The following is a 23046-nucleotide window of genomic DNA, read 5'->3' as shown; positions in this document are numbered from 1 at the left end:
TCATTGTGTGGCCCACCTCTACTCTGAGTCAAGTTTGCATTACTGTGTGATCCTTTCTAATGACGGTGAAAACACAGTCTTGCTAAGGAGAACTTACATGTTTGCATCTCTCATGGATGCAAATACCTAAGTTTGTCCAAATGACGTGCCAGAAATTCATTGTCTACCATCAGATTTGTATTGAGCACCAGCTTCTGTCACCTGCAATAGGCAGAGGATGTGTCATAGCCTTAAGATGTAGAAATGTAATTTCTTTAACTAAACAAAATTTATTCCACACACGATGCTGAGCTGCTACCGTTTTCCTCATCCCATGAATAAAACAGTACTTTTGTTGGAAGCACTGTGGCTTAGCTCCTGGGAGTTCCTGCACGCAAAGCTGTTCCAAAACTTCCCCTTAGAGCAAGAAACAGTCATGAGGAAAAAAAAAATATCTTAATTACTGCAATAAGTAGGGTTGACTATTTAATGAGTTAGGCTGTTTGTGAGGTCAATTTTTCCACCAAATTTTCCTGAGAGTTGACAGAGAGGGAGATGAGCAGACATACTGCACCACATTCTCATTGTGGTTGAAGTTTTGTGATTAATTGCCATCAGCTGCCTTGAATCGTTAAGGCACAGAGCACAAGAGTATTACAAGATCATGTTTTGATAGCCTTTAACTCCAGAGCTCTGCTCATGTATCTTTCACAGAAGTCAGAGAAATGGCTGTGAGAAGGAGGGATACCAAAGTTTCCCAGGTCAGTGGGTCCTGAGGAGAAGAGAGCAATTCTGCACTGGCTTATTAGACAGCCCAGGTAAGAGGCTCACTCTAGGGACCGTATTCCCATCCCATGGCACAGCAAGTACCTATACAGAAGAATAAAAAAACCTTTCCGTTACTAATGGAGCAGACACAGTCAAGGCTAGTTACAACTTTTCAAATTAAAAAAAAAAAAAGAAGCCCAGTTTTCATTTAAAGAAAAAAACCACACCCCCCAGCCCTAACTCCGCAGAGCCCAGAGCCTCTCCCTGCTGGGGCACCTTGCTGGAGTCACTTCCTCACCCTGTGCTAGTGGCCCCTCGCATCCTCTCGGTTGCGAGATGGCAGCTCTCTCAGGGAGGCACTCTCTCTGCCTTTAATGTGAAGCAGCTGAGATTTTCACCAAGGCCACTTTACACAACACAAAGGAGAGCCAGGTGAGGGCTTCTGTTGCTTGTTTTGCTCCTCCATTCCTGGCTGCGTTATCCCTCACTACCTGGGCTCCCTTGCTGCTCATAAATGTCCCTTTTAAAAGTATCCCCAGCTACAGTATGAAAGTTGGTGATGTATAGCATATTCTAAAGAAAGATTTGCCTCTGTTCAAAAACCTTCCTGACCTCGTGGCCGAAGAAGAACAAAATAACATATTAACAAAAACACGGTTCACTGCCAAAGAAAAGGAGTTCCTGTAAGGACTGAAACAATAAATCTCCTCCATACTGAACTCCCAGAGGGAGTATGTTGTGTTTCCTCCTGTTCTTTATCAAAGTCCCCAAAATAAGCAGGAATGGGCAGTGACTAGGCACAGTCTCTACACACCTTTTTCCATGGAGTAATTAAGGCCTGCCTCAGAGTGAGAGAGCACTCCCTGCCCAGCTGTGTAAGGGAGAGCTGACAGCACCACCACCACCACCAAGCATGAAGCTCCTGGGGACTGCCTTCTTTTTCCTAGCTGTACTCTGTGTTTGCACTGCGGGAGGTAAGTTCTTTGGCTTTTTTGGATAGACTTGTCACATCTGTGGGGTGCTGTGTGAGCAAAAGCCTAGCTGTCAGTAGCTGGATTTTTTTTTTTTTTTTTTTTGCAGTTCAGTGATTGAAAGACTGTGTGTTGGAGGAGAAGAAGGTACTAACTGGTAGTTGAGTTATATGTGTTCCGTGAAAAACTTTCCTGCCATTGTATTTTTGTGACAGCTCTCTTTCTAGGTGTCATGAAGCTCCTCAATCTGAGAGGAGTTAAAAGCAGAAGTATATTTACAAAGGTTTTCTGTTCTGTTTTTCATCTTTGAAATAAAGCATCTTTTGTAGAGATGGCTTTAAGGGGGGAATTGAAATGTCTGTCAGATTTTGCAAATACTGCTCTTGCAAATCAAATCTATTCTGATGGATTTCCTTGGCACTATGCCAGCAATAAGTTTGGCTAAGGGTATCTCTCAGAAATTATCTTAGTTTTGTCCCCAAAGATATAGGGGCTTACAGCATTTCTCAAGTGTCAAATAATGAGGGATGCAAGCCTAGGGGCGATATTCATTACTGAGTGCAATATCTTTTAAAAATGATTCTCACATGCACAGATTTAATCAAACTTTGTGGTGTTCTTATGGTCACTGAACTGCTGTTTTCATTATTCTTCAGCTTGAAAGATCATGCTTTTAAAGTGGAATTAACTAGCAAAACCTGAAAGGGTGAGAGAAACTGTAACAAGGGCCAGAGTCTATCATCACCTTTGTCAAAAGATACATTTGAAGTCAAATCTGCTTTTTATCTGTACTTTCAGTTGCTGGCCCTCTGATGTGAATACTTATAACCAAAGCTGCCACAAATGCCTATAGATAGCCTGTAAGGGATTTTATGAATCAGAAGTTAAAAAATTGATAATACTAGATTAACTGATCTAAAAATAGTTAATCAACTTTTGCTCAGATTATGTGTTAAAATCTAGAAATGTATTTTGTGGTGTAGCTTATGCTATTGTTTGGGCTCACTGCTGTTAGAAAAAAAAAAAACAACAAAGGAGATTAAAAATAAGATTGTGCCACAGAAAGAACTGCTTTTAAAACTATGTTAAGTAAGTACAAGCCCCGAAAGTCTGTGTTGAGGTACTATTTATTCTCTGTCTGCTACTCCTAGTAAAAATAGCCTTCCTGTCATTGTTAAACCTTTAATTTCACAACTTCTGAAAAGCAAAGTGAGTTGGATCAAAAGGAGCATATTTAACACAACAGTCCATAAAGCTTATCAGAAAGCAACATGCAAAGGTGGGAGGAATTCTGTCAATTTTATACAATCCTTTCTTTAAAAAGGATTTTCCCTCCTCTGCGTGATATGAACGCGGCAGAACTGATGACAGTGAATAAGCAAATTTTATATAGGATACATTTGCTCTGAACAATTTTAGTTCTGTAAAAGTTTTTTTTTTAAAATGCTTTATTGCAAGGTACACACGGTAGTGAAATTCTGTTGGTAAATTCACAGTAGAAAATGAAGAATATGTGTGGGGAAATTTGGAGTATATCTCTATCTACCTTGTGAAAGTAAAAGTACTGGTTCCTTTTGGAAAACTGGAAAAAGTTCCTACTGGAAAAGAAGCTTCCTTCAGGCTACCCCATGCATCGACCTGTTAAGACAGAAGCAATTTTATTGCCTGTTATATGAGGTTGGACCATAGTCTTTGGACTTCCACTGTTTGTGATCGCTAAAGTGTCCTGGACATCTGGGCTGTAACAGCAGGATTTTATAATCTGAAGAGAGGAATGGATGGTAAGGAGGTTGACACCAGTCTCCCTCATGCTCAGTCTCCCTTTTTTGAGCATTGGAGACAGCAGCAAGACATTTCTCCAGTTGCTTAGAAACACTTTCAGTATTTTAAAATTATGCTCAGTAAAATTTAGAGAAGGTCAAATCACACCCCGGCATTCTAATACTCCCTCCCCCAGGTTTTGGGGTAGTTTTTCTTCAAAGCTTACGAAGACAAGTAATGTGTGGGCTTGCAGCCTCTTCACATAATACACACAAGCTGCTTGTCTTTGTATCTTTTGTAAATCATGCAGAAGTGGACAAGGATGTTTCCATTGTGGTTAGTAAAGAACGTACCAAGTCTCCTGTGGGGCTTCCAAATTTCATGCCTTGTCTTCAGCCTGTATGCTGGCGGTGCTTTATTGGTAATTTTCTAATTCATCTTGGGATCTTGCATCGTCAGAAGTCCCTAATGTTTTGGTGGGATCTGCCCTCTGTCAGCAAATTACTAGAGGCTCAGTTATGTACAGATGTGGAGGCTGATAGCCTTCTGACAACTTGTCCCTCCTCTCGAGGCTTTTCTCAACCCTTTGAGAGCTAAATGACCTGCTTAAAGCAGGAGTTCCTTCATGCTCATCTCAAGGTGTTCAGTCCTCCTGGCATATTGCCCTTTATTCTTACCTGCTCCAAAACGTATCTCAAATAGAAATGCTTTCTGGGTTGGCTCATAGCATTTTGAGCTTTAAACAACAGACAGCACTGGAATGGGTCAAAGAATATATCGCCAAATGATAGTAATCAAATATAAATGCTCTTGAGTCTGCATTAAGATGTAATTACTTTTAAAATGTGTAAGGGTGAAGTTTGTTCTTCTAAAATATGAGGGGAGAGGAACTGGCATGTGCTTACAATTTAAGTGCTTAGAGGTTACATCTTCATGTGCCTTGGCCTTATAATACAGCATGGCTATGGCTACACGGCATAGCAGACATCCTCCACAAAGTGCTTGTAGCACACCACAGCTTCCTGCTCACTCAGGCACCCGGGTTTCCTTCTTGCAGAAATGATAGCAGAAAAGAGTGGGGTTGTGCTCCTCTTAGCATCAGTCTGGATGTGTTCAGGTTATGCACTCAAATGTAGATGCTGGAATGTACTGTCTCGCGTTGTAGATGTACAGTGGGTGGGTTTATTAACGTCTGAGTAGTGACCCCTGTTGACAGCTAGCAGTACATTTCTCCAAGAGCACTCTTGTCAAAATTGATGGCACTACAAAAAAACAAGGGTGCTTTTCATTTTGGAAAGGTAGGAGCAAATCTTGGCATTGAGAGCCTGGTCCAAAGGCCACTGAAGCAATTTCGAGCTGTTCCATTACACTGTGGATCAACCCTAAGTTACGTGCTTCCCAACTCCCTTCCCCGTTAAGGGGATGCCGTGGAGCCTGGGACATCATCCCAACCCTACAACACAGCAGATTAATCCCAGCTCCCAGGCTGATAGCTTGAGAAAAGGTCCGCTAAACCAGGGCTACTGTAGTGATTACATACATTTGCAGCTGCCTGAACTCTGCTCTTGTCGATGTTAACTAGAGGAGATGGATAGCCTTTTTCTTTTCATCTTCTGCGCTCTCAGCTCACAAGCCATTAAGTCTTCTAAAAAATTCATTTTTAAAATTAAATACTAGCTAAACCATTTTGAGCAGTTAAAGCTTTTGAGCATGGTCTTCCCTCATTCTGGATTATTATTCATGGCTGTGCTCTGGGAGAGACCAGCAAGGCACAGACTGTCACAGTCGAATCGTTGTCTCATCTCTAAAAATATGAGAAATGTGAATAGGCTTTAGATAACCAGCTGCTTTTTCACACCTTTAGCTTGCTTGAACCCAAACTTTGAATGTCTTGAGAGTTTGCCTGTTGTGAAAAAAAGTGTGTTTTGGGTGTTTCTGCCATTCCTAGCAGTTTGCAAGACTAGCTTTCTCAAAAATCAATTTGTAGTGCTGGAGCTTCCCATAGCCTTTAATTGAGTTTTTGTTCCTGTATAGATTTTTTTGGTTTGTTCGTTCTTTTTTTTTTTTTTCCCCTCTGCTGCCACATTCCTTTCATCCATTAGAACTTTCTCATATTGGGCCATTTTTGCCTAATGGATTTTAAAGGTGTATTTATTACTGGACAGAAGAAAACTGCTTGTTCTAGCCCCAAACCCGAATGCAAGTTTACTGCATTTACTGAGGATAGAAGCAGATGGCTTGATACCTGCTTGTTAAGGAGATTATGATTTGCAGCCAAAATAATGGAAACTGAATTTGAAGGGCAAGTTGCCTGCAGTATTCGGCTCCAAACCTGAGAATACATAATGCCATATAACATGCCCAACGAATGGTTGTCTCTGAAAATTTACCGGAATGTTTTCTCTTTCATTTAACTGTCTTTTATCTGGATTAAAACCTAGAGTTCTTATTAATCTTTACTCCTTTATAAATTAGGAAAAAAGCTGCTGAGGCTTATGTTTTGGTTTGGTTTTGTGTTTTTTTTCTAAATAGGAAAGGCCCTTGAATTTGGTCTCCAATTGTTTATACATCTGAGTCCTGTGGGAAAAACCTGCAAAAATACAAATTAAAAATAATCTTTAAGAAACTCTTAACCTAGGGAAGGGAGTATTTTTAACTGGTACCATTTGGTAGCCAGGCTAACTTCACAGTCTAAAGATGAGTAAGGCCCCACGGTAAAGTCACATGGGAAAGACATCCTTATTACTTGTGTTCCTCATTAAGGGGGTGTGGGGTGTTGTTTGTTTGTATTTTTTTGCTGAGACAACTCAAGGAAGACCCTTTAATGGTTTTATTTTGCAATTCTGCAAACAGAGAGACAATGTTGGATTTGTGTGTGTAGCAGCTGTTATTTCCAAATACAAGTCAAGAATTAAAGACCTGGCTCCCCTAGAAGACAAACATTTACTTTTGGTTTCAGCTAGCACTCTGAAAGTAGGTATCCCAGATTTAAACAGAAGAGTTGAAACCCTGAGTCGCACCATGTCCTGCCATGCAAGCCACCATCATTGTCCCAGCACTTGAGCTATCAGGTAGCAATACCTTGGCATTCATCTTGTGAAAGTGGATCCTTGGATGCCCTAACAGTGGCACACTGTATCAGCCAGACCTACCTGCAATAGGGAAAGTGGTTTGACATCATTTAATAGGATGCTGTGCCTTCTGAACCTACCTCCCCATGTGAGAAAGCTATGCTCTGATGATCACTTGCTGATATGATGGCTCTAAGGGAACAAAATTCAGCAGGTGTGATCTGCTGAGGTATTGTCCCCTTGCAGGAGAGGTAGAAAGGGGGTTGGAAGCCCTCTGATGCCACCCGCACGTTTACTAGAGGCTGGTCTGGAGGGGTCCAAATTAATTCCAAATCATTTTTTTTCTCGGCAGCCAGGTTAGACAGTGGCCCCTTTCAGGCCAGACTAACTAGCTAATGCTCCAAAGGTTACATTTCAGACTAGTAGCAGGGCAAGAATTTTCTGATTGCTTTTATGTGAAAAGTAGATGCTTTCCTGACTTTGGTACAGGTGAAAATCCTAGCCTATTTATCAATAGAGTATTTTTACAACAATTTTTAATCTCTTTTTTCCAATGGTGCTAACATGTTCCTGGGTGTTAGCTGCATGTTGTAGATAGCAACACAGCTCAGGTTGCTGAAACCACAGAGCAAGTGGCACATAGTTTTGCATCATATTTATCTGCTGTAACCTTTCTGCCTTGTCTTATCACTAGAATGAAATTATGTGTTTTGCTGGGATGGGAGCACTACACCAGCCTGGCTGTTTGAAGATTTCTACAAGATATGTAATCGTTCTAAAAAGCATATTCAGTTTGTCTTAATGCCATGATTTTTCAGTGTGGTACTTGGTTTGAAGAGTGTCAGTGTAATCAAAACTTTAGGGTTAAATCAATTAAATCCCTGATTATATTAATGAGATGTTTATGCTTCCTGCATATTTCTTTTCTCATAATCTTTAGCAGGAGATTAATATTGTATTTGGGCTTGACAGGTTTGGCTACTGAGGCAACAACTGATCAGAATGGCAAAAGCTTTGGATTTTAGTTAGTCTGAGGAAAACACTGCCAGGAGATTTACTAACCTTCCTGGCCAAAGATTCGCATTATTTTCCTCTGTAAAATACCTTACTTATTTATTGAGGCATGTTTTCATTGCATGATAATTATTTGAAGTGATCAGAGCCCCATATATTCCTTTGTTTTTTACTAGTTTTCCTACTTCTTTGCATGCTCAACGTTGAGTCTAGGCTTTTATTTAAAATACAGTGGTGATAACCTTCTAAATGTTAATGCATGTGGTGCTATCTATCCCAGCGTGAGGACAGTCTGCAGTCATCTTTCTTTGATGGATGAATTACCCCTCCTCGTCTCAGCATGGGTTATATATCACAGCAATATAGTTGATATAAATATCAGTGTTTGCGAACTCATTCAAAGGCTGTGGAAGCAAAAATATCACCAAACATTGTCAGGTGAAATGGCAAAGAAGTTGAGGATTGCTTTGGCAAGAAATGAGAAATTCCAATGTTTTCACCCCCAAATGTCCCGTGTCATGTCCGGTAGAGAGGGGTGACTTTGGACATGATACATGGCTAATGCTTCCACTGCCATTCAAAGTCCCCCAAAGCCAAAATTTGGGCTTTTTTTTGCCCAGGAATTACAGACTCTCTGAAACTCCTACCAAGTTGTCCAAAGCTCATTTTCCCTTGACTCCTACAGATGGTCGTAAAGGCAGAAGTCTGTGGCATGTTGAAAGAAAGTTTTGGGGCCAACATGCAATTCGATTGTAGTTACTCATTTCTGCACAGGACTGTTAAAATCTCTTTCTGAAAACTATGGAATTCTTTGAATTATGGAGCTTTCTGGACATCCTATGGAATTTAACTCTGCTTTGCCACAAAACACTTAGGTCTTGGAAATTGTAGCCAACACCATAAGCTGGCTGCCCAGAAAGGCTATCACAGTAGAGCAGCTTTAAGCTCTCTTTAGGAAGGTTTTTTCTTATAAGAGTAGCGTATTAATATATTTGCTGTGGTTCAGAAGGCAGCAAATGTATTTACCAAACCGTTGGGCTTCACTTGCAACAACTCACTAGAGTAGTTTCTGACGTGTAACAAGAGGAAGAACTTATCAGAGATCTATGCCAAAAAACCCAATCCCCGAGATGTGCCAATGACAGCAAGGGAAGGACATGGCACAGGTGTTAGAGGCAAAAACCTCCCAGTGCAGGACTGGTTTTTGGTTCTCTGCACATTTTATCCTGTCCAGTTCAAATGGCTTCAGAGGAATCCATTCTTTCCCTTTGCATGCCATTCCCTGTGCTAATGGAGTCATGTGGCTAGTGCATCTTAATGCTGTTGAATTTAGGTGAACTAGTGCACAACTTATCTTACTGGCTTAGTGACACTTTCTTGTAGTGCACTGTCTGCTTCCTCCCTAATTGCTTTCACCTTGCATTTCCAAGAACTGGCAGAAAATACTGTTTTCAGGTGCAAAATGGAAAATGGGAATTGGTCATTTACGGAAGAAATGGCCAGGGGAGAAGAAGAGCAGAAGGGTTTGAGTAGGAATGGAACAACTCATTCACAATAGTTGTAGTTGTCATAGGGAATAAAATTACGCTAATTGCCAATAAAAGTACAAGTGATGTCTATAGCTGTTGTCGTGGTTTAGGCCCAGCCGGCAACAAAGCACGACGCAGCCGCTCGCTCACTCCTCCTCCCGTGGCAGGATGGGGAGGAGAAAATACAAGGAAAGGCCCGTGAGTCAAGACAAGGACAGGGAGGGATCACTCACCAATTATGGTCACAGGCAAAAACCAGACTCAACTTGAGGAAAAAGAAATCCATTTAATTTGTTACCAATCAAATCAGAGTAGGATAATGAGAAATAGAACCATATCTTAAAAACACACCTTCCCCCCACCCTTCCCTTCTTCCCGGGCTCAGCTTTGCTCCCGATTCCTCTACCTCCTCTCCCCCAGCGGCGCAGGAATGGGGGTTGGGGTCAGTTCATCACACGTTGTTTCTGCCGCTCCTTCCTCCTCAGGGGGAGGACTCCTCACACTCTTCCCCTGCTCCAGCGTGGGGTCCCTCCCATGGGGGTCAGCCCCCCATGAGTTTCTCCAACTGAAGTCCTTTCCATGGGCTGCAGTCCTCTGCGAATTGCTCCAGCGTGGGCTCTCCCACAGAGTCAGGGCCTTCTCCGGGCCCAGCCACCTGCTCCGGCGTGGGGTCGTCCACGGGCTGCAGGGGAATCTCTGCTCCACCGTTAACCTCCATGGGCTGCAGGGGGACAGCCTGCCCTCTCACCATGGGCTGCAGGGGAATCTCTGCTCCGGCGCACCTCCTCCCTCTCCTTCACTGTCCTTGGTGTCTGCATGGCTGTTTCTCTCACTCCTCTCTTCACTGTAGCTCTTCTTCTTTTCAGCAGTTTTTCCCCTTCTTAAACACGCTATCACAGAGGCGCTACCACTGTCACTGATGGGCTCGGCCTTGGCCAGAGGCGGGTCTGACTTGGAGCTGGGGAAGCTTCTAGCAGCTTCCCACAGGAGCCACCCCTGTAGCCCCCCCCCGCCACACAAACACAACACAGCTGTTCACCAACGTGAGATGATCAGCTCCCAGCTCACCATGACTTCCCAGTGCACTGACTGGGACCCAGGGTTTTGACAAGCCTGAGCATCCTGAATATGATCCACTTTCTGCTGCACTACAAAGCACGCTGGTTATCAGCGTGGGTGCTGGCGTGGCTGTCACAGCAATTCCCACTGTTCTTTGATAGTGTAGGTCCTCAGTGCTGACCCTCTGCTTCAAGTGCTCTCCTAGTAACAACTTTGGTTTTTTAATAGGAATACTTTGGAACATAAAGCATGTGAGAAAAGCATTTCAGTTTTGCATCTGAGCTTAGCATTTGCATCAGATTGGTAGAAATTCAAAATAACATGAGTATTCAAACAGCTTGGCAAGATACAGATAAGGAGGTCTTCATCAGCTATATGTGCCAATTACAGAAATCAGATAGTTTCAAAGTATATCCTTCATCCTTGCATATAACGTAAGTCCAATGAGACTGTACTCCACTTTGGGCTTGCAAAGCCCATTTTGGGCTTTCCCTTCGGGATATTCTGTAGCATTTAACCTTTGTTCTAGGTAATGTGGAAAAGATGAAGAGGGACTCAATTAAGCATGGAATTACATTAATTATAGAAGCAATTTACAGTGTTTCTACAGAAGTTTTCTGACGGGAACAGGTTTTTGATGCTCCAGAGGCTTTCAGAGCTTTGTCAGGAACAGAGTGGCATGGGCGGGTGTGGCTGAAATGGGTGTCTAGGCTGATCCTGGATGTGCTAAAAATAAGTACACCGTAGCAGACACTGCAGTGACCCTTTCCTGAATTATACAATTAGTCATGTTGCTGGAGATGCATATGGATCACAAACATAGAGCAGAAGAACGATGATTTTACTAACTGCTGCAGCACGTTGCAAAGGAGAGCTACCGATTGACCCGGGCTCAGCTTCCCCTCTGGCCGTTTTATATCTGACCTAGCCAAGCACACTCCTTCCTGGGAAACAAAAATAGGCTTGCAAATAGCATGGTAAGGAAAAAGCATTGTATTACCCGGAGAAGGACGTAGTTTTCTCTCTGCCTTCTGGGTGGGGGTGACTTACACCAACACTCCTGTTCTTTCCTGTTGCAGGGGAAGGGGCTCTCCTTTCTTTTTCTTGTTCTACTCAGTAATGCACAATATGTAAAAAGCTCTTTCTATATAAAACTGCACCCATTAAAGACACTTTCAAATTGATTTAGCATGACTAACATAAGGGGGGTGGTGGTTTGTTTTTCATACTATAAAATAACCCTTAGTAACTCCTACCTTTTATCTTACACATGGACAGACAAATATATCACCATGAAAGTGTGACAATCTGGTGGTTTAAATAGCTTTAAAGGGTTTAATTAAAACCTATTAAATAGGTTTAACAGGTTTAAATAAAGAGAAGTGCAGAGCTTGGAGCCTTTGTCCAAGGCAGGCTGGAGTGCTGATGAGCATGCTGAGCACATTTATTATTTTATGGAGTGCAAACAATGTGCTCATCCCTCTGTAGTACACAGTAATAAAGATATCCACCAAGCTTCATGTAGGAGCAGAAAGTGCACTGAGAAAGCTTGTGATTAAAAGCCCTTGATAGGGAGTTTTCATTTCTTCTGAGTCAATAAAAGAAACCGTGAAACTGGCTGGTAAGTGCCCAGATTTCTATGTCCAGAGATGCAGAGGGCAAAGCATGCTGTGCTTGGATTGTTTCAGATACTCAATAAAACATGGGGGCACTCATCCAACCCTTCTCATTACTGTTTCTGTTGAGGGGGAGCCCTCAACAACCTATAGCCATGTTAGCTGAGGCCGGTCCTTGGCAGCTGCTTTTTCAGTATTTCTCTGTGTGGTGGCTCCCTATGCAGGAGCTGTTTGCTGGGTGCTTTGAGCAGGCTTTGTGGAAACAGCACTATTTGTTTGGGGAATTAGTAATTCCCAGCAGCTCTCTGCTAGTGCTTGGTGTTGGGTCATGCTAGCCACACGCCTGGGTGAGGAGGAGGAGCACTGGGGCAGTGCTGGCACCAAAGCTGCTTTTCCTGCCTTCTTCCCGTTCCCTGCTAGAGAAACTGCGGCAGCTCCCTCCCTTTCCTTCCTCTCCTCAGCTCTTGCTGCCGGCTACCTCCAGCCCACCCCGTCTGCGTTTCCTCTGCAGAGTCCAAGTCCCACATTGCCCCAGTTGCTGCTGTCCGTTCCCAGGCCATGCACGAGCAGCCCTGTCCCTGTCTCCCTTTCCAGCTATGGGGCTTTGCGTTTATGATCTCCCTTCCCTAACGTGATCTTCTCTCTCCTGTTTTCAGGTGCTTTTGCTTTCTACAGGGAGGGTGCTATGCCCTTCTGGCCAGGAGCTTCTCCTTCCTGTCTTGGTGTTTTCCCCCATGGTGCTGCCCATGTATCTTCCCACTCTTTTATAGCAGGTCGTCTCTGTCCTGTGACACCAGCCTGCAAAGCAGGGCCAGGAGCTACAGTGGAGAAGTAGAAAGTTGAACTTAAATGTAAGATCTCAACACGTAGGATTTGTGTAGTATGTTTTTGGTTTGCTGCTGGAGACAGGCATGACTGAAAGGAAGGTAACAGCTTGGCAAACGGGAGGTGGTTTCCCACCTTCCTAGGCAGCGGGAGTCACAGGCTTCCAGCTGGTTGGCATCAGGCAGCAAAGAACATGGCCTCTCTCCCTGCCTTATGGTTTTTAGCATTGCCTGTAGAATCTGACTACATCTCACAGGGGTTCACCTTAAACGTGACCAGTGTAACTTTGTTCAGGGTCCACATAGTCCTTCCAGTCGCTGTTGTAAGATATTCACAATGGAGAAAATCCTGAGGAGGAAAATGGCTTATGCTGCAGAAGGCTGTGTTAAGAGCGTTTGCAGAAGTGCAAAAGCAGTGTGAGACCAGGCTGGAAAAACACTTTGCAATTCTGACTCATGACGATATTGCAGTGTCGGTGATCCAGCATGGGACTGTTATTAGGCACACAGCTTTCCTTTCACCAAGCGCTGTCACAGCATGAATAGTTGTGTGCAGATACTATTACAAACACATCTGAATGTATGTGTGAGGCATGCCATGCCTTGTGTATTGCTTTAGCACACTGAAGAAATATGAAGACATGAAGGTTGTGTATTTTTTTTTCTTTGAGTTTGATTCAAATTCATGAAGTTTGCAAATGGCTTTGTTTAATTTAACATCCTTTACTACACACTGTTGTCAGCTCTAGGCATTCACTGGATTACATCAGAACCTTGATTCCCACTTAAAATCTAGCTGATATGACTATAGAGGAAAGATTTAAAGTATGAGTCCTTAAGGATTAAACGTACTAGAAAGACTATTACTTTTATCAAATTAATTCTTTTAGAACAAAATATCTGCAGGTTTTTAATATTTTATTATGGGTTTTGTTGAATTCTGGAATGTTTAATTTATAGATTTTGTATTTGTGATCTTAGAGGTTTTGAATAGGAAGAAAGGAATTGATGGTTTCAAACAATACTGTTAAAATTGCACTTAAGCCTCTTCTAACAGTACATCCCAAATGGAAGCTTTTGTGATCTGGAACCATCTACGCTTCCTCTACGATTTTTTGCAGTGCTTGCTGGTTTTCTAAATAATTTGCATAGTATGGGTTAGTCATTTTTAGCCAATGAGTGACTAACCTGTGACCACAATTCAACACTGTTGTTTGATTTTTGGGAAGTTTCATGTCACGATTTCAGTCTTAACAAAATACTCCAGATGGAATTGAAAGTACTACAGGGATGACTCTTCTTAAGATTTATCGAAACACTGTGGATAAACCCCTCTGCTCTTAGAAACATTGCCCGTCTTGAACCTGCAGATTTCCTATCAATGCATTTCTCTTGGTATCAGGTAGCTCTTATTTGTGCAGTTAGAATGTGGGGAAAAAACAGCTGTATGTAGTGGAAATAAAATAAACTGCAGAAATGCAGAGGGTGAACTGAAATAACAAGTTACCTAAAATTAATTCTATTCCTTGCTCTGCCCTACATTACAGCTTCCTGCAGTATTTTCAGAGGGTTGATTCTGCACTGAACACATGCTCCAAACAAAGCAAAATATTGAGAAAGCTGAGATCGATTGCAAATGCAAACATTGCAGTTTGTATCCATATTATTATTCTGGAAGATCCAAATGATAAAAACTGCAGATGCAGTTGAGATCTTGACCTGCGAATATCTCTGTTTCTTGCATAACTCCATTAACGCTAGAGTGTGGTGCCATTGTGTGTTGCAGTTTGTAGTCCTCTAGAAAATAAGAACATACTATTATTCCTCTTTTATTGATTGGAAAATGGGACACAGGGAGTGTCTACGTGGCAAAATGCATAGAAATACCCAGGCTGATCTAAATGAGGCAGATTAAGTTCCAGAAGCTCCATCTAAACTGATTAAACTGTGTTGTTCTACATAGACATTCCAGGGAGGATGGAGTAATCTCTACTCTGCAGTTGTAGCCATTCATCTTATTTGTGATGATATATCCAGGAGAGCTGTAAACCAGCAAGCTCACACACTACTTATGGTAGCACAGTACAGCAGCATGGATGCCACAGACATGCAGGAAGTCGGGTAGATCCTTGGAGAACTGGCCAGCACCATATTGTTACAAACCAGCCATAAGCATCAGTGGCAGCTACTTGAAAGCATCTTTGTATGTATCTTGGCAGAATATTACTCTGAAGCTGTGCAGGAAACTGAGCCTGGGTTTCCTGAACACTGCTTGTAGCATTCTGCCTTCTCCCGCTCAGCTGGAAGTGCAACCTGGGCCTCCGCAAAACATTACTGAGGAGGAAAGCCCAAGAGCACCTAAATGCTAAACCTCACCAGGTAGAAGGCCCGTGTAGAAGGCCTATTTCTACATCAGGAATTAAACCTTAGGTTTTATCCCTAAATTAATGTATTCAGGTGCACTTGAGTTCTGTTTGGAGGGCTTGAGTAGGGTTTGAGCAGTGCCTAAGACTTATTTTTCCTCTCCGTAAGTGGGAGCGGTGTTTGTGCAATGACTGGTTGATGGGAGATGAACCACTCATCTAGGCAAACAATTTTTTTTTCTTTGGAGGATGTGTGAACCTTTACACAAAAATGCATTACAAAAGAAAAAAGAAATTTATCTCAAGGTTTAGGGTAGAAGGTCATGAACTGGGAAAGAAAGATGGGTGAGGAGTGAAAACAGAAATAAGAGAAGTGTAAGAACTACACTGGGCCTGGGGAAAGATCAGATAAGAGAATGAAGAGGTGAAGCAGGAATAAATGAAAATGAAAGAGAAAACATAATAGACAACAGAGCTCCAAGGTAAGAGTAAACAGGTTGTGTACATTGTCAGGCAGCAGCTATTTATTGGGAACTCTGAGAATATCAGTACCAGTTTTTCTTACAAGGACAGCTATAACTTTCTCCAGAAAGGACAAAAGTCAGATGAAGTGTACAGTCTTCCCACGGGTGCTGCTGGAGCAGCTGTTACAGGAGGCTCTATCATGGTCATGGGGGCTGGCAGAATTATCATTTTCTTCCTGGAAAAAGATCATTATTTATTTCTGATGGTGTGGAAAGACAGAAAGCAAGAAAGCAACTTTGACTTCTCTGTGACTTGTGTATAATTGCAAAGGCCCAGGGTCACACAACCAACCATAATATAACATAATATACAATAAACAAGGATACTATAACAACACCACCTGTAGATTCTGCTTTATAGCCTTGAAGCAGGGAATTAACACGTACAGCTTTCCTCAGGACACCTTTTGGTAATTGGTCCCAGCTACAGCCTTTTGGATATTGGTCTGGTTTTGAGTGGGAATATCTTACATCCTCATCAGGAAAATGGTTAAAACACTAGCTTCAGGCTGTTACACCATCAGCTTGACACAGGCACCAAAAAACCTGCAAAGTGTCTAGTCCAAATTTCCCTTGTCCATTACCTCTAGTTTCATCCTCAGTGGATGTAATGAGACATTTATTCCTTTGTCTTTGTTGCAGCCCCTCACCTACTTCAGTGCTATTATCATGCCTTCCGTTGATCTTTCTGGGCTAAACAAATGCAATTTTTGCAATCCTTCCTGAGAGGTCATTTTTTTCTAGACTCCTGATGATTTTTATGGTTCTCCATTAACCGTCCCCCCTCCAGGCATCCACCCCCTTCTCAACAGCCTTCCAAAGCTGGACCAAGTACTTCAGCTGTGGCCCAACCAGTGCTTATCTGAATGGAGGGATTTTAATATGAACATATGCTCCTGTCTACCTAGTGCAAGGTCAAATGAAAAAATGTCAAACAGGCCATTTCACTCACTATTTCTGTAATGATAGTGACTTTTCCATAAAAATAATTTCTTTTCAAAACCAGATATTGATGCCAAACCAGACAGCATTTAAATTCAGTAATTCATGTAATGAATATAATCAATATATATTTTGAACAATCTATTAATCTTTAAAAATGTTTTTGTTTTGACTTTTTGTATTAGCTGTTTCATGTGGTGTTTTAAACTTAGTGGTTTGTGCCCTGTAGTATCCTGTAGTGTATAAACAGAACTACTGATGTAGTATCACACAGTCATTTCTGCTTTTTTTCTGTCTTGATTATAGCAATAACAGGCACCTAATTAACACAAGGTCAAAACCTGCTTATCTTAGTCTTTCCAGTGTAAAGGTAAAAATAATGAGAGAGAGAGGGAAGAAATGATGAGAGCTCCAAGCTCGGACCTTGGAGACTGAAGCCTACATCAAAAGCTGCAGTTTGAGGACAACTGTGGTCATTGGTCAGCCCTGGCTGAATTCAGGGACTCGTTCTGAATTTTAAAAAAGAAAGTAAGTTCAGTGTTTCAGTTCGTTCATTTTGAAATCATGTCTGAAGACCAGATACAAATGATTGTACTGTTGCTTTAATTTTAGAACAAATGTACCATTTATATCCAAGCCAGAAAAGACAATAAAGGGAAATGCTGTGAACCTGAAAGAAAAAAAAAAAAAAACAACAGTTACTCTTTTTGCTTTTTGGCCTTGTGGCCATGGGTCAAATGTTTTTTGAGCTCTTCTTGATTCCTTCTTATTTTTCCCTGCCACCCTTGTTGTCTTACTGTCTCTGGGCCTTCCTGCCCTTCCCCTCTCATCTTCTTCCTGTCCTGTTATCTTTCTCCCAGTTCGGATTTCTTCTCACCTTTTATCTATCTACTTTGAGACATGTTTTTTTCTTTTTGGATCTTCCCACCACCACCACCATCCCTTTGTTCAGCCCAGTGTCACGTCTGAGCGTCTTTTAGCTCCGTGCATGTTCTCCAGACACAAGGGTGCTACATCACAGGTCACCTACGCTCTTTTGGATGAGTTTATTGCCAGCAAGCATGGCAAATGGGAGACGTTTGTGTGTGGGAGCAATTGCTAAGTAGATTTTGGCTACTCCCACATCAGAGTACATCGAGGTGCTCTTGTATCAAAGGGATCACTGCATCCAAATTTGCCAAAAACCATGCAATTGTAACTTTACTTGGTTGTCCGTCATCTGAGGCTGCAGCCAACCTGACATGAGCAGAAAAACAAATCTTTCTGTCTCTCTCTTTGTCTAGCAACAGTCTCTAATGGGTGAAAGTTCTTTTCTCAGTCATTTTTTATCTCTTGCTTTTATCCCCCAAGGGATTCTCCTTAGTCACAACTTTACATTGCAAATAAGAGCATAATAAGCCACCAGTTCTATCGCTTGTTTTAATCAACCAGTTCCCCCCAAAATCCTGGCGAGTTTTAAGCATTTTTGCATGTTGCTTTCTGCTTGTTTTTAAAGTATACTTAATTACCCACCATTTTAAGAAAACAATTAATTCATAAAACTCTACTTTATTCTACTCTACTAATCAAATTTACCTTAGTTTATCTCTAGCCTGTGATAAAATCAGCAAATTGTGAATCATAACAAAACTGTGACTTAAGTTCTCACTTTTTTTAGTTTTGAGGACATCTCGGCCTGTCAACATGGTTATTAAACAGAATGCCTTTAAAGGGTGAATAATCTAAGTATTGCAATGGGCTTTCCACAAAGTCACGCTGAGTTAGGGGAAGAGTGAGTTAGGGAATGAGCTAACTGGCCAGCTAGTGTGTTTAGCTGGTGCTACAGACATGGTAGTTACTGAGAGATGTTATAACAAACCATATGAAATGTAGGCACTGTTGAAAAAACATTCTGTTTTAGTGCTGTGTCCTTGTGGCGGGGGGAATTACAGGAGCTTTGTCAGCAGCTTGTAATGAGAATGAAGGGACGGAAAAATGCTCGTTGTTTAGGGAAACAAGATTGCTTTTTGGTCTATTTGGATAAAATTTGTTTTCAAAGTATTTCAAGTGTGGGTTATGAAGCATTATTCTGACTGGGTAACTAAATGGCAGGAAAAACAGTATTTTAAATGCAGTGTGCAAGGAGCTGTGCATAGCCTGACTGTATTTACATGTTCTGGGGAGTAGGGCTGGGGTGGCAGCAGGCCTGTAGGGAACTGATTTAATTTGATATGGGATATGCCCATATCAAACTAGGCCAGCACATGCTGTGACGAGGCATTACAATGGCAGCATCATACCTAGAAAAGATACCCAAGAAAGTGGGGCTCACTGGGAAGGGGCAACATCCCAGCTGACACCCATTAGAAATGTGCAGGTGCCAAGAGGGCTGATAACACCTTACACTGCTTGAAGAGGAGTGGTAAGCGCTCATCTGACTAGACCTTAATATATGCCCACAGAGCTCCTGCAACTGTATTATGTATTTTTTTTTCCAGGTTAGATCTGTGACTCTGACAGGCCTCGGGTGGTCCTCGTGAAGTGTTAATCGGAGCACAGCACGCTGAGCAAAGGGAACAAAGCTGACTGTTCTGCCCTGTAGCCAAAAAAGGAGAGAATGCCAGCAGATATTACCATGAATGGAGTCACACAAGAATAGTGACATGCTGTCCTGACTGAGTTTTGCGATGTCTGTATTACAGCATACTAATGCAGCATGACAGGATGTCACGCTCCAAACCTGAAAGCACTAGGGGATTAGTCTGTGCCATTTTGCTCTCCCATTCAGTCACAAAGCTGATATCTTCCTCCCCAAATGTACCCATCCTTGTCTCACAGCAGTGTTAAATGGTTGAGAAATGCCACTGTTTCTGACTCAATGTAGTTTTTTCACCCCCTTCATCACCCCCCTAACTTCTTTTAGTGGAAAAATATGAACACCCCAGCAATAAGACTGAAAATCTTATTTGAAGCCAAAACTCTAGTTGAGTTATGCTGTTACAACTTTTCAGCACAGCCAGAAGATACAGAAATTATTTTGCTTTTGGTTTGGTGTGGGTTTTTTTGGACGGTTTGTTTGTTTTGTAATATTGGAGACTTTCACCTACTAACTTGACCTAGGATTTTTGAGACTGGCATCATTTACTGCAGTAAACTCCCAACAGGTGAAGCACTGCCTTGAGGGCAATGGGGAAAGTCAGTCATTTGTCAACCTTGTGCTTCCCAAGCCATGCTCTGTGAATTCTCCTCTTCCCCTCACGCATAGGGATCAGGGTGATGCTGAAAACCCCTCCTGAAGTGCTTGTACTAGCCAGGGAGCTAGTACAATTTTGTTCCTCCAAGGCAGGAGAATGGGTGCTTACTCCTGCAGCCAGTTATTTTAGTTAATCCTCCACCCTGAAGACCCAGAGCAGCTGTGGTTGAACTCAAGGAGAGGAGGAGCTAGCAAAAAACCCTTTCATTGCCCCAGTTTTTTTTTCCAAACTAGTTTTAGAGACACTAATACCTGTTGGAAAGCAACCCACAGTGCAAGGAGGGAGGCCATAGCAGATGCTCCCCGTTACAGCAGTGAGGGCAAAGCTAAGAGATTTAGGATACAGCTTGAAAAGATTGCTAGCAGAATTATATGATTTGGTTGCTTCTGCTAATAGGCTTCTGAACTTGCTTTTCCAGGAAGGTCTTGCTGCTCTCTGCCTTATAGGCCTATGTAGTGCTAAACAGATCTGGAAGGTGGCTGAAGTAATATGATTCTTTCTGTGTTTATTTCAGAAGATGGTAATTCAACCAGTACCATCAGTGCAATCGTTTCTGCATCAACATCAAAGTCTGGTAAGAGTTCAAATTCACTGTTATCTGGTATTTTGAAGCTCCCATTGCCATTTTAGCTTTCAGCTTTTCCAACTTCTGGGAAAAATTAGGTGAATTATTTCATGTAAGGTGATTGTAGAGCAATGCATTTCCCTGGGCCTCTTATAAAACTCTGTTGAGAAGAAAGGATTGAGGGATCTTAGTAAGGAGAGAGGGTTAATTTGAGCAGGCTGCATTTTTTTGTTTCAGGTGAAAAATGCTGAAATTCTGTTGAGTTCCTATGCTCTCAAGGAGTGGTTCAAGTGAGATCAGATATTAACAAATTAGCTAAGATTCATAGTTCAAGAGGTTGTCAGATTGAGAGTAATTTGGGAAACAGCATCAGTTAAGGGATATGGCAGCAGGGACTAGCTGATTTGATGGAGTGCAGAGTGATGGAAGAGGACACGGACTTTGGCAGTGAAGAATTACACAATATATGCCAATGTTGGGCCTCATTTAATAGGAGAGAATACATGTGCATAAAGCTGTCATTTGCAAAAATGTTACCGATAACTTCTTGAAACTATTGATGTCAAGATTCACTTTTGCATGTAAGGGGGTGGCACCAGTGCCCTCAGTTTCAAAAGCTGCATTCCCTCTCTCTTGTTTGTGATTGTTTTAACTAGATCAAACTTCAAGTCCTAAAACTATGAAGACTTAACAGAGAAAATACCTGCTTCAGATGGTAAAAGTCTGTGATTCTGGTTTACATCTTCAACTGACACATTCCGTTTTCTTTATTGTGTAGCTTTGTAGTTACGAAAAATCAATATTGACCAAATTTCATTCATGTGAGCTAAATATCAACTCCTTTATTAGTCTGAATATTGAAGACTGCTGCATTTAATAAGTGATGCATGTGAGAGAAGAAAACATGGACACAGGTTTCTATTTTTTGATAACTAGAGATACTAATGAGTCTGTTTTGGAGCTGAAAGCACTGAGATGATTATGATGTATACACTGGAAGTGCTAGTAATGGAGGTGAAGAAGGTGCAGCCAGGTGAAGTATGCATATGTTATGTTTATTACAGCAGAAGAATTAGTCCTTTTCAAATCATGTTGCAGTTCTTTTATGTTTCAAAAACCCTGATGTTCCTGTCTGTTTCAAAGACATTCATGAAGACCCAACACCTCACAGTGAATGAGCTCTTCAAATGTTTCACTGAAATTTCTCTTGCAGCTTTTTGTCACAGAAGGGAAAGCAGTATTGTTATTTATGCCTATGAGAAAAGCATCAGAAGCCCGCTATGAGATTAAAGCACTTTGTGGGTATGGAGCAAGCTCCCAACGAGGTCCATTCTTTGAGGCACTGCTATTCTAGGTGAACAGCCAGCAAACTGAGAGCAGAGGAAGAGAGTAAAAGTTATATTTTGAAAGTTCTGGTGTGAACATTGCATTTAGAAATACTCAAGTCATATGAGAGAAAATGTCATGTCATGTCATGATTTGTTCCTATTCTTTCATGTATCCCATCCATGAAAAGTGCTAGAAGAAGTAGTAGGACACATGTTGGGTTGTCAGGGATTTAAATGAGCCTCTGTAGCTGACAGTAGCACTTTCTGTTTGTATTAGATTACAGAATTGAAAGCTGGGCTCTTAAAATTATTAGTTATGTTTCTTTTAGCCCAGATTCCTTGGCAGCAATTTGGCCAGTCTGTTCCCTTGAGCATGTGCCAGGGCACATAGGACCTGCAGTATGCCATCCATGCACAGCAAGACACACTGATGTAAACCTTGCTATTGCCTTAGTGATGTTTGGGCAACTCTGCTCCCCTCTTTCCGTACCAGCAGCAGCTGGAAGTGATCCCTGCTGCCTGAGGGAGTCCTTTCCCCTCCCCTCAGCCTCCAAATCTCACCCCTCTGAAGGAGAGGACTACCAGGAGTCACCTTACAAAGGGCACCAAGTTCACCCCAGGGAATATTACTTACTAGAGAATACTGTTCATCTCATCCACAATGTCCTAAGCTTTGCTGCACACCTCAGAGGAAGGCCTGCTGGGTGCTCTTTTTTCCCTGGAAATCTGGGTGTAGAGGAAGAGGGTCTGGGAAAGCTAGCCATAGAAGAAGACTCAACTGGGCTCGAGGTGGACAGCAGAGAGAAGAGGAAAAAATTGCAAAAAGACTAGTAGAGTCTCTTCCCCTTCGGCTCTTTACCTGTAATATAGAAGCTGTGTTCCTGTCTGTCACTCACACTTCTTTCTGGGGAATTCTGAGGAATCCCTCTTCCTATTAAACAGGTATGCAGCAAAGTTCTGGTCAGCAATCTAGTCCAGCAGCACAGTGAACACATCCATCCACACCAGGCTCCTTTCCCCTCACCTCTTCCCTTGGAAGTCATGCCAAGCACCTCTGTATGACTCCCAAAGGGCATACGCCTCTTCCTTAGCGGATGGCTGGAAGGTACAGCTGCTAACTTTCAGTGGGCAACTTGCGAATTGTCCGCAGGCAAAACCTTCCCTCTGATACCAACCACATGCACTTTGAATCCTCTTTAAAAATGTGGCGGTAAGAAAGCTCTGTGAGGGCCAGAGTTTAAACAGAAATTCACTGCCTATGTGAGAGAAGGCAGCTAGAGGTATGTGACGGTTTTTTATGCATGATAAAATAAATCAGTGAAGATGTGAATGCCTTTCTTGCAGTAACAGAAGCTGTGAACGCATCAACTTCACAAGCAACAACATCGCAAGCCTCAGTGCTGACAACAACTGCAATCAGAGCTACAAATGAATCCATCACAAGCAGTAAGTGAAAATTTCTTTGAGCTAATTGTTGACGCTGTTCCAGTGGTCGTTCA

General features: G+C 42.1%; 1 protein-coding gene across 2 annotated transcripts in view; it reads left to right on the top strand.

Moving 5' to 3' along the window:
- Positions 1–1601: 1601 nt before the first annotated feature.
- Positions 1602–23046, top strand: part of EMCN (endomucin) — a 57463-nt gene continuing 36018 nt past the window's right edge. For both annotated transcript variants that reach the window (XM_050896393.1, XM_050896392.1), the window contains exons 1-3: positions 1602–1721; positions 20169–20228; positions 22892–22993. In XM_050896393.1, coding sequence (XP_050752350.1) covers positions 1661–1721; positions 20169–20228; positions 22892–22993 — 223 coding nt within the window. In that variant the 5' untranslated portion in view covers positions 1602–1660. The remainder of the gene's footprint in view (positions 1722–20168; positions 20229–22891; positions 22994–23046) is intronic.

The sequence above is a fragment of the Gymnogyps californianus genome, chromosome 4, assembly GCF_018139145.2.
Source record: "Gymnogyps californianus isolate 813 chromosome 4, ASM1813914v2, whole genome shotgun sequence".
Lineage (NCBI taxonomy): Eukaryota > Metazoa > Chordata > Aves > Accipitriformes > Cathartidae > Gymnogyps > Gymnogyps californianus.
Note: the sequence above shows the minus strand (reverse complement) of the source record. Positions and strands in the feature narration are given on the sequence as shown.